This window comes from Chrysochloris asiatica, unplaced genomic scaffold (assembly GCF_000296735.1).
Source record: "Chrysochloris asiatica unplaced genomic scaffold, ChrAsi1.0 scaffold00319, whole genome shotgun sequence".
NCBI lineage: Eukaryota > Metazoa > Chordata > Mammalia > Afrosoricida > Chrysochloridae > Chrysochloris > Chrysochloris asiatica.
Genome location: NW_006408837.1, coordinates 704,125 through 715,767, shown reverse-complemented (window position 1 = coordinate 715,767; position 11,643 = coordinate 704,125). Strand labels below are relative to the sequence as shown.

The window sequence follows — 11,643 nt, the reverse complement described above, 5'->3', positions numbered from 1 at the left end:
CCACTCATGGTGCCCCCGTGTGTGTGTCACAGGAGAACTGTGCTCACAGGGTTCTCAGTGGATGATGTTTCATAAGTAGATCCCACTCATGGTGCCCCCGTGTTTGTCAGAGTAGAACTGTGCTCCACACGGTTCTCAGTGGATGATTTTTCATAAGTAGATCCCACTCATGGTGTCCCCGTGTGTGTCACAGGAGAACTGTGTTCACAGGGTTCTCAGTGGATGATGTTTCATAAGTAGATCCCACTCATGGTGCCCCCGTGTTTGTCAGAGTAGAATTGTGTCCACAGGGTTCTCAGTGGATGATTTTTCATAAGTAGATTGCCAGGAGTTTCTTCTGAGATACGTCTAGGTGGACCTGAACCTCTAACTTCTTGGTGAGCAGCTGAGTGTGTCCACTCTCTCTGCCACCCAGGGACTCAGTGACCCAATTCGAGCTCATAGGTCTGTCGGTGGTTGTCTTGATGGAAGCCGACAGCCAGGACTTTCTTCCATGGCTCTGCCAACCTTCAGGTCAGTTGCTGAGTGAGTTGTCCCTTGTTGCCTTTTTTCGGCATGTCCTATTGTCCAGGGGTCTGCAACAAGCAGGGCTCACTTTCATGCGGGCTGGCAGTTTGCTTGTTTCTTGACAGGGTACGGAGTTGAGTGAGATTCTCAGTAAGAGGGGTCTTTCTCATCCCTGCACACATCCCCACCACGCCTCCGCAGCGACATGCTTGGAGTCCCGGCTCCCGGAGGGCAGCTGTAACGTACTGTCATTTGTGCCCAGTTGGGTTTCCGGGTGCCCAGTGCAATCTCTGCCTGACCGAGCTCACTTGTCTGGAGTGCCCGGGGCTGCACACCCGTCAATCGGCTCCTATTGCTATTATTTTAGGTCTGGGATATAAATCTCGTCAGGGTTACCTCCTCACTGAGCCGCATAATTGCAGACAAGAATCTATTCTTAGCAAAAATCTTGCTTTGACAGATTAATATGGCTTAACTGTGTGGATGATGACACAGGGATTAGCCCCTTCACTACAATCCTGCTCTCTGAGGGGCTTTACAAAGGGCAGGTGGTTCCCTCAAATCACAGGCTGACAGGTGTTTGAATCTGAAGCGGTGGCTGCAGTGGGGCGGCCAGGGCTCAGGCTGCGTGAGGGAGGCCAGGTCACCCTGGCTTTCAGAGCCAGCCCCCTGTTTGGAAGGTCATTTCAGTCCCAGGGCCAAGGATGTGGCAGCAAGGGCTGCGGATAGCATGGTACTATTTCCTGAGCCCCTTCTGTGCCCTGTTGGTGAGGATGGGCAGACTCAGCTCTCTTACACAAACCCTTTATCAGGAAAGCCCGGTTGCTGGCCAGGTCACCAGGGTTGATGAACTAGAGGGTCAGAACAAACAAAGGAGACCCCATTGGGAGGGAAGGCATGGTGGCCAACAATGGACTGTAACATTATCAGGAAGCGTAGGCAGCACAGGGTGGACGCCAGCTAACACCACCACTCAGGACGGGGCGGGGGCTCTGTTCTTAGCTGCCATATACCGAGAGCAGAGCCGGGTGCGTGACAGACCCTCGTACGTATTTGTGGAGTAGCCTGCAAGACAGGCACGTACCTCATTCCATTCTGCAGATGAAATTGAGTGCCAGGGAGGTGGAGCAGTGGGTTCTGCAGCTCCCTGCAGCCTCACCTGAGAGGGGCTGGGTGATGGGAACCACCATAGAGTCCAACACGGGAGCATCTGGGCAGGGTTTCCACGGGTGAGTAGGAGTGTGAGAGGGGGAGGGCCCACAGGAAGAGGTGTGCTTGCCCCCTCCCCCCACGGGGACTTCACTTCCACTCTGTTCTCAGTGACTTATCCACCATCACACAGTGGGGCAGGGTGAGATTGTTGCTCCAAGGGTCTCTGGACCCTCCCCAGCCCAGATCAGGGGCCTCCATGGTGTACAAGGAGCGAGGCCTGGGAGAGGGGGTCCTGCCTCATCCAGACCCTGGGGACCCCTCGAGCCTCTTCACTCAGCACTCCCTGCATGCTGGCCTCGGGGGGGGGGGGGTGGTGGTATGAGACCAGGCCCCCAAACTCTCTAACCTGCCTCCCACCCACACAGGCCGGAGACTAGGGAGCATCCTCAGGCAGCCAAGGTCCACTCTTGTCCCCTGTGAAGCGGTGTCCCTGGGTCAGCAAGTGGTCCTGGGATCATGGGGTTGGGGTCCTGGCCCTGACCATCACTTCTGAGGAAGGTCAGAGACCAGTGCTCGCTCCCTTGGAGGACACTTCCTTCCACAGTGTCTGCTGGTCCAGGAGGGAGGCTGCCAGACGCAGACAGCAGGGACCTAGCCGAGCTCGTCCTCCAGCAGACCTGGACACTAAGTGATTGTGGTGTGGAGCACCTGGTTTCTCCCTGACCAATTCCCAGTAAGGGGCTCCTGCCTCCCCACAGTGCTGGCGTGTGTGCCCCTCTTAGAGGGTCCTTCACATGTGACTTACGGCCCCCAGAGCCCAGCACTCACCGGCTTGCAGTTGGTGGGCTTCCCATTCATGTCCATGCTGGGTGGCCTCAGGTGGCCCCAGTCTCGGCCCTTGTTGTATGTAATTAGTGTCATCACCTTCCCGTCGAGTTTTTGGTTCGCCAGGAAGACGCCTTTCACCCCCCGGACCTGGGACAGAGACGGTAGAGGGCTGGTGGGCGTCTCCTGAGCTCGCAGCGGAGCACCTGCCTACACCAGTTCCATGTCCAGTGGTTCGTCACACAGGTTCACAGACCCTCACACCAACCCCGCTCCCCAGCCTGAGCTCAGGCCTCCCCTCACACCACCAGGTGGCTTTGGCCCCAAGGCAAGGGGGGCCCAACCCACAGAGGCACAGAGAGAGGGAGGGGCCGGTACAGAGAGTGAGCTGGGGGAGAGACAGAAACAGGGATAAAGACAGAGACAGAGAGAGACAGGGACAGACAGAGTGATCTGGGGGCGGGGGGCGCAGAGAGAGGGAGAGAGTACTGGAGAACAACTGTGTTAGGGGGGCTGGCACGGTCCCAGGTACACCTGTGCGGCCACCCACTGTGCCCACCTCGAGGATGTCGACCAGCACGCTCTCCTCAGCCTGCCGGGAACTGCGCACGTGCTCCAACACCAGTGAGTAGCGGTCACCACGCGGGTCTGACAGATACAGGTTGTACGTGTCCACCTGATGCCACTCCTGAACCGCCACGAACACCTGGTTCTCGTCCGTGCTGATGACCTGCAGGTCCTGGGGGGACAGTGGGGGTCAGGGTGGACAGGAGTGGGCCCTCGGTGAGGTGTGCAGGTCCTGGGGGGACAGTGGGGTCAGGGTGGATGGGAGTGGACACCCTGAGGAGTGTGCAGGTCCTGGGGGGACAGTGGGAGCCACAGAGGTAGTGGACCTCCTGTAGGGTGAGCAGGTCCTTGGGAGAACGCGGAGGTCAGCACAGGAGTGGGCCCCCTCTGGGATCTGCAGGTCCCGGGGCAAGGGGTGTGGGTCAGGGTGGATGCCAGCCCTGCCTTTGGAGGAATGCAGCGACCCGCACACACAAGGTTCAGGTTTCCCCCAAGTCCAGTTTAGACATCTTCCTGCATGGTTTTCAGCTTGCTTACTCACATTATATGGAGACCAGTTTCCTCCTCTGTCACTGACTTTAAACATCATTGTTGATGACCATAGGATGCTCTGTTTTGTGGACACATCGTATTTCAATTGACTGTTGGAACTTTATTTTTGTCAAATGCCATCACCTTGCTTCTGACCCACAGTGGCCCTGTGTACAACTTGGTTCTGACCCACAGTGACCCTGTGTACAACTTGGTTCTGACCCACAGTGGCCCTGTGTACAACAGAACAAAACGCAGCCCGGTCCTGCACCCACCTCACAGTTGATGCTGTGTTTGAGCCTGTCACTGCTGCCCCTGTGTCAGTCCGTCTCGTTGGGGGTCTTCCTCTTTTTCACTGACCCTCTACGTTACCAAGCGTCATGACGTTCTCCAGGGACTGGTCCTTCCTGACAACATGTCCAAAGTACACGAGACAAAGTCTCACCATACTTCCTTCTAAAGAACATCTGGCTGGTTTGTTCCAACACAGACTGGTTTGTTCTCCTGGAAGTCCCGGATGTGTTCAATATTCTCCTCCAACACCATAACTGAAAGGCATCTATTCTTCCATCTTCCTTATTCACTGTCCAGCTTTTGCAGGCACATGAGGCAAATGAAAATACCATGGCTTGGGTCAGGCGCACCTTAGCCATCCAAGTGGCATCTTTGCTTTTTAGAAATTTAAAGAGATTGATGTTGTTGTTGGGCGCCATGGAGTCAGTACCAACTCATAGCAACCCTATGCACAACAGAACTGCCTGGCCAGGGCCAAACTCACAATCGTTGCTATGTTTGATCTCACGGTTGCTGTCACTGTGGCAATCCATCTTGTTGGGAGTCTTCCTGTTATTTGCCAACCCTCCGCTTCACCAAGCATGATGTCCTTCCCCAAGGACTGGTCCCTCCTGACAATATGTCCGTAGTATGAGAGACGAAGTTTGGCCATCCTGGCCTCTAAGGAGCACTCTGGCTGCACTTCTTCCAACACACATCTGTTGGTTCTCTTGGCAGCCCATGGCACTTTCAGTATTCTCCTCCAACACCAGAACTCAAATGTATCAGTTTTCTCTGGTCTTCCTTATTCACTGTCTGACTTTCACATGCATATGAGATTTTTGAAAATACCATGGCTTGAGTTAGGCGTACCTTAGGCCTCAAATTGACATCTTTGCGTTTCAACACTTTAAAAAGGTTTTGTGCCTCAGATTTGCCTAATGCAAGGTGTTGTTTGATTTTTTTTTTTTTAAGTTTTTATTGTGAGGTTTACATGGGAGAACACCAGCTTCACACTCATCCTATCATATTTTGTTTCATTGCAATGATTACAATCCCCTCCATGCATCATCAAACAACCCCAAAGGGTACACCACACAGGCCTGCCCCCCAGCCGCCAGCACACAGCCCTTCTCCCTCCCTGAGTTCAGTGTCCCCAGCCACTCCATCTGTCCACATCATCATCCCTGGTGTCACTGCCTCTCTGGGTAGGGTCCCGCTCTCCGTTCTTCTCACTTGATGGTCCCAGAGACCTCTGCTCCTGGGCTGCAAAATCCAGCACTCTCCTCCTTTTGTCAAAAAAGCATCTACCACTACATTTATGACCCTCACAGTCAGTCCTGATGGCAATTATTCACTATTGTCCCACAAGAGTCTTATCCCTATTTCCTTTAGCCAGCCTGGTCCCAACAGGTTGGAAATCATTCAGTGGAGATTCTACCTACCACTGCCCCATCTGGAACTAGGCTCCCTCTTGAAAGCTTATAAGCCAGTCACTTCTTGCCTTTATAGGTATTCCCATTTTGGGTAGCCAATGTCTACGTTGTCCATCCCTCGTTGTCTGATTTCTTGACATCTGCTTCCAGGAACCTTGATGGTTGATTTGAGCGATTTTCTGATTCCTTGACTGAGCTTCCATGGCCATTGATTGTTGATCCAACTGGAATGAAAGCCTTGAGCATCGAGTCTTTTCATCTACTGATTATTATACTCTTTACCTGATGAACAGGTGACTTAAGACACCTGAACACAAAGCAAGACCCCACCAGCTCACAGCAATCCTGCAGGACCGAGCAGAACTGCCCCTGGGGTCCCAAGGCTGTCATCTTTATGGGGGCAGCGGCCAATCACCAACCTTTCCATTGGCAGCTGAGTGCCCACAGCTAGATGAAAAACAGCTAGATGTTCTTGTTGTTAAGTGCCATCGAATCACCAACCTTCTGGTTAGCAGTCCCATGCTTAGGACCTTTTATCCCCTTTAAAGCAGGAAGAAAACCGGAAAACAGGATAAAATCCAAACTTGGCAAAGCTGTGCTGAAATTGCTGCTGTCAAGCTGGCTCCAACTCAGAGCGACTCTGGGTAGGGAGGGCTTCCAAGGAGTGGCTGGTGAATTTGAACCACCGATGTTGCAGCTAGCAGTCCAGTACTTATCCTACAGAGCCACTAACACTCTGTGCTAAAATGGGTCTATTCTAATTCCCAAAGCCCTGGTGGCTCTGTGGGGCAGGAATTCGGTGACTAACCACAAGGTCAGCAGTTCAAACCCACCAGCCGCTCTGGGAGAAAGATGAGACCGTCTGGTCCCATAAAGACTGACAATCCCATAAGCCCTCAGGAGCAGTTCTGTCTGTCCTGCAGGGGGCAGGAGTCAGAAACCACGCTAGGGAAGTGGACTGGGTTTGCTTGTTTCTAGGCAGCAGGGTGGTGGGTGCCACTTCTGCAAACACGTACCCCTTTGTGCAGAGACATCTTTTGACTTTAACCTGAATGAACTAACACCATGTGCACAGTCAGACACCCCTGCTGTGTGCACCTAGGAGGCCTGGAACAGTCGGAGCGTGGGCGCTTGCTTTAGCTCACAACAGCCCAGGCTCCTCAGTGGGTAGTACTGCGGCCATGAGCGTAGTTGTACAGTGTCGCAGTGGCACAATGCTACATCACCACGGCACGCCAGACACCAGGTGGCTCTCACTCCTCTCTCAGCAGGGGCTGTGGGCTGCTGGCTTTCAGGAGAGGTGGGGGCAGAGGAGGCTTGAGGAGTGGACCCCTCTTGGCTAATGTCTACGGTTTGTATGATGTTACTTGAGCGATTAACGACAAAGGAAATGGCAGAGATGCCTGCAGGGTGGAAACAGGCAAGAGTTACAAATTCACCATAAAACGGTTAAATCTGATTAGGCAATTCAATTAGCCAGGTCTGCCAGTTGCAGCTGGGAACCAGGATGTTCTGGCAAGTTCTCCCAGGTTTGGGGGAAAGAAGCAGGATTCTTCCTGGCAAGCTGAGACGAAGCTTGTGACATCCGCTGAGGCAGGGCTTGGGCTGGGAAAACCAGCTGACCTGGTCAATGTCCTCGGCATCCATCCTTACATCCTGGACAGCGCTCAGCCCCAAAGCCTCTGCTTCTGACTCCGATGTCTCAAGTGTCAGGTACGGGTCCCTCCTCCATGCTGCCTGGCTAGGACGCTGGAAGCTTCTCTTATGTTGTTGTCTTAGGAGTCCCCGGCCAGGAAGGAAGACCCACATGTCCTACCCTCTGGGGAGGGCCGGCCACGAGGAGACACTGAGCATCTCCTGCCCATCTCACACCTCCCTGGACCTACCTTTGCTGTAAGTGTTCATTTGGGGGGTCACTCGGGGCCACAGAGGCCAGACTGGTGACAATTTCAGGATGGCACAGCCAGACTATCCATGACCTTCCAACAGTACAGGGGCTGCCCAAGTCCTAGAGAGGAACAGGGGTCCGAGGCTGGACATCAGTCACGTGCCTCCTTCAGATATCAGGACAAAGGACAAAGATGCAGGACGCCTCAAGAGACTGAAGCCCCCAAGGTCACCATCCCCAAGGGTAGAGGAAGCTGAGTCCTCCACCCCCGCAGGGCGGCCAGCTACCTGTGCCAACACGAATCCATTAGCTTCTCATCTACCTACGCAGCCAAGCCTACAGTTAATCTAGACAGCTCCTTCTTCTTTTGACTTTCCTCTCCTCTCTCGCTCACTCATTCATCCACCTGTCAGTTGTTGTTAGATGCCCTGGAGTGGAGTCAATTTCAACTCGTACACTCCCTGCAACAAAGCTGAGCTGCCCCACGTTTCCCGCTGCCCCATGGCGTTTCCCGGCTGCCCCACGGCGCTTCCCGGCTGCCCCACGATGTTTCCCGGCTGCCCCACGGTGCTTCCCGGCTGCCCCACGGTGCTTCCCGGCTGCCCCACGGCGTTTCCCGGCTTGTGTTTTTTCCAGCAGCAGGTTCCATGGCCAGACTTTCCTCCCTCACAGTCGCCGGGTGGGTTTGAAGCACTGATCTTTCCATGAGCAGTCAGCTCCTCACTGTTGTACCACCAGCGTTTGTGAATTTATCCATCCGTGTGTGGTTTATTGTTTAAAACAAACAAAAAGCTTCGTGTCTTTCCCACTGTAGTCGCAGGAAGGTTGGAGGGTCCTGAACTTCACACCATCCTGGGCATCTGTCCCCTCACCTCCCCTACTCTGCCCCCAGCTTGTCCCCTCTGCCCTGCCTCCACCAGCAAAGCTGGAAATTCCTCTTTGCCCTTCCCAAACCCCCCCATCCTTGAACTTGTAGCTTCCCATGGCTGTCACTCAGAGGATCTGAGTCTGGCCCCCAATTGTCCTCTCTCCCTGCCCCTCAACGCACAAAGCTCTACCTAACTTTCTGCATCCCTCCACACCTCCACAGGGCAGGAGGCCAGCCAGCTGGACACAGCTTCATGTCAGCACCAAGCAGGGGTGTGATGGTCAGTAAATACATGTGGGAGGGAGGGGATCCACTCGGGGGAGGCAGGCAGAGAGTCCTGGACCAGGACTAGGGTCCTTTGGAATGAGCTGTGTGGCTGTAGCAGGTTACTCAACCTCTCTGAATCTGCCCACTTCCTCTGTAGAGGCCTCAGCAGCTTAGCAGGAGGGGAGGTGGGATGTTAGCACAAGGTGAGGCAGGATCTGGGCAGCTCCCAGGTCAGGTAGAGGAAGTACATTTATGGAGCGCCTACTGTTTGCCAGCTATGAGGGATGAAAAGGGGGGAGACTCAAGGACAGTGGGGAGGACAGGCCTTGGGGTCACTTGTAAGCAAGGTTCCCCATGGAAATGCCACCGTGTATGAGAGTTCTGGGAGTCAGACCAGACAGAGGTCCAGGGCAGTGGGAACCACTCGCATTGAGGCTGGAAAAGCCAAACTGTCAGAAGAGCGGTGAGTGAGCTCCTATCTCTCCTGACCCATGGCCAGCAGACACCTCGGACAGCCCTACTGTCCCTCCCACAAGCAGGCTCAGGGTCCAGTCCCAGGCCTGGTGGAACTGGGGAGCCCACCCTTACCTTGGGCAGTGCATACTTGGGGAGCTTCATCAGGACAAACGCATTTCGACGATAGGAGACGTAGTACTTGCTCCGGTTACCTGCGGTCACCTAACAGCAGGGAAGAAACGTGCATCAAACCAGGTCCTCACAAATGAAAACTGCACATTGCATTTAGTTCATAGAAACGCCCTTTTACTTTGCTGCTATCTATTCTTCCTGAGCTGGGCAGACTCCTCTTCAGGCTTCAAAGCCCCAGAGTAAATGCCCTTCTTTTGTGAAATTATCTCCATTTCCCTCAGTTAGAACTGATCTGTGTTCCCCAAGATCTTCCAGAACCTTGTTTCCCTGGCCCTGAAGTGTAGAACTAGGTGGAGAAGATTCTATCCCCAAGATTCTATCTACCTTTAGGGAGAATGCTTTGGTGAGCCACTGGGCAGAGGAAGGGACACTTTGAACGTGTCTCATGGGACCACCAGATGGGATGCAAAGAAAACAACTTCAGTCCTCATCAGAATGAACTTTCTCATGATCCTAGTCACGCAGGAGAGGACAAGACTGTTTCAGAGGGGATGAGCCCCTCGTCAAGGGAAGAAATCAAGCAGCTATATGACAAAGAGCTTACTGACTGAGCCACGTGGTTTCTGAGGGTGACCTCACTCAAGACCACTCCCTCCCTGAGAGCATGGGGTACAGCCAGCAGAGTCCAGGTGGCTGGGAGGTGGGCAGCTGGTGCCAGGTGGCCAGAGACCATAAACAGCCCCAGTCAGGTCTGATATCACCAAAACCAAATGAGGCAAAATGGGCTTGGGATCAGGGATTCCAGGTTGGGAGTGGGGATGGGGTGGGCAGAGGATGACGGAGCCAGCTTTGGGGGGACACCAAGGAGGTAAAGTAGCTGTGTGAGGGCTGCCTGGGGGCCGCACCTTGAAGAAGCCATAGTCGTCTTGCACGGTCAGGGAGCCCTGGTCAATGGTGCCCGTGAACGGTGTGACTGGCGTCTTCTCGGAGCAGTTGTGGATCTGGCAAGTGATGTAGCGGAAACCTGAGGAGACAACAGCAGTGATCTGGCGCATGAGACATCAGCTGCCCCGAGTCCAGCTGAAGCCACAGCCAGGACCAGCCCTGGACACAGCCTGCCTACCCCAGCCCAGTGTGAAGCCGGTGGGCTTTGCTGCTGGGTTGGATCTGTGATCAAGGAGCTCTGCTGGTGCTGTGGGGGAAATGTTGGTCTGCTAATCACAAAGTGGGCAGTTCAAACCCACCAGCTGTCCCGGGGAGAAAACTGTGGCAATCTGCTTTGCTCAAGATGTACAGCTTCGGAACTCCTAGGGAGCAGTTCGACTCTGTCCTATCCGGCGACTGTGAGTTGGAATTGAATGGAAGGATCTTTTGGGCTCTGTGAGCACAACTCCAGCTCTGAGGGGCTTCAGGCACACAGCTTCAGTGTCCCCGCTTTACGGAGAGGGGCGGTACTGTGCCTACAGCAGAGGCTGAAAACTCCAGCCCTAGGGCGAGATCCAGTGTACACGAGCTCTGCTCAAATAGGCTTTTAATGACACGCAGCTCATTTATGCTCCGTCTGTGCTCCGTGGACGCTTTCCTGCAGGCTTGTGAGGCCTCCCCGCTCTCTATGGCATTAGATGAAGCCATCAGGGTCCTCTCCCTGCCTCTGCACTTGGGAAAATACCCAGAGCTCGGAGGCCAGAACAGATCACTAGGCCAGGGTTTATTGACTTCAGTTCTCCCCAGCTGAAGAACAAGGGCATTTACAAATATGCCTCATCGGTCAGCAGGCAGAGTGGCCACTGAGGACTGGAAACTAGGCAAGGACCAGCTAAGACTTGGTCATGGGAGGTGGGGGAGGCTCCTGGCCCCCTGGCTTACCTCCACCAGGATCTTGGGCTTCCATGTGGATCAGGTCAGCATCTCTGTCCACTCCAGCCACCGCCCTGGGAAAGAGCGGAAGGTGGGTGTCTGGAGGGGCCCACCTCATCTCAGGAGATGGGTGGAGCCTGCTCCTTCCTTGTGGAAACAAGGTCACACATGAGAAGACAAGTACAACAAGTGCCCGGGCCACAGAAGTGCACAGGGGCACTGGTGGTGCAATGGTTAAGATGCTAACTGAAAAGTCAGAGGTTCAAACCCACCAGCTCCGCCCAGAGAAAGAGCTAGTGGTCTGCTTCTATAAACACGCTGGTTGTTAGGCACCTTCGTGTCGTAGTGACGTTATGGACAACAGAACAAAACACTGGGCCGATGTCATCTTCACAGTTGTTGGTCTTACACAATTGCTGCGGCCACTGGGCCAATCCATCTCCCTCTTTTTCACTGGCCCTCTACCAAGCATGATGTCCTTCTCCTGGGACTGGACCCTCCTGAGGTCCGGCCATCCTTGGAAACCTAATGAGGCCACTCTGGTACACAGGGCAACTATGCATTCACAGAGGCTGAAGGTGACCAGTAAGTATCCACACCCTGAATTCAGACTCGCAGCCTCCAGCACTGGCAGGGAACACGGCTCTACCCTTTGACGCCCCCACCTGGTGGACTCACTGCCGGGGGGCTGGTGGGAGGTGGGGCTTTTCACTTGTAGTTAGGATGACAAGACTCAGGGTGACCAAGCCTGGTACCTCCATCTGCCTGGTCCCTCAGCCTCCAATTCACTCACTCACTCCCTTCCCACTCACCATCCATTCATTCACTCCCTCACTGATCCATTCATTTATTCACTCACTCATCCATTCATTCATTCAACCACT

General features: G+C 54.2%; 1 protein-coding gene across 1 annotated transcript in view; it reads right to left on the bottom strand.

Annotated features, from left to right (window-relative positions):
* Positions 1–11,643, bottom strand: part of SORCS2 (sortilin-related VPS10 domain containing receptor 2) — a gene marked incomplete at its 5' end in the record, with an annotated part of 427,091 nt that overhangs the window by 59,769 nt on the left and 355,679 nt on the right. The window contains 5 exons of the mRNA XM_006875319.1: positions 2,488–2,634; positions 3,044–3,223; positions 8,903–8,992; positions 9,808–9,926; positions 10,769–10,833. Coding sequence (XP_006875381.1) covers positions 2,488–2,634; positions 3,044–3,223; positions 8,903–8,992; positions 9,808–9,926; positions 10,769–10,833 — 601 coding nt within the window. The remainder of the gene's footprint in view (positions 1–2,487; positions 2,635–3,043; positions 3,224–8,902; positions 8,993–9,807; positions 9,927–10,768; positions 10,834–11,643) is intronic.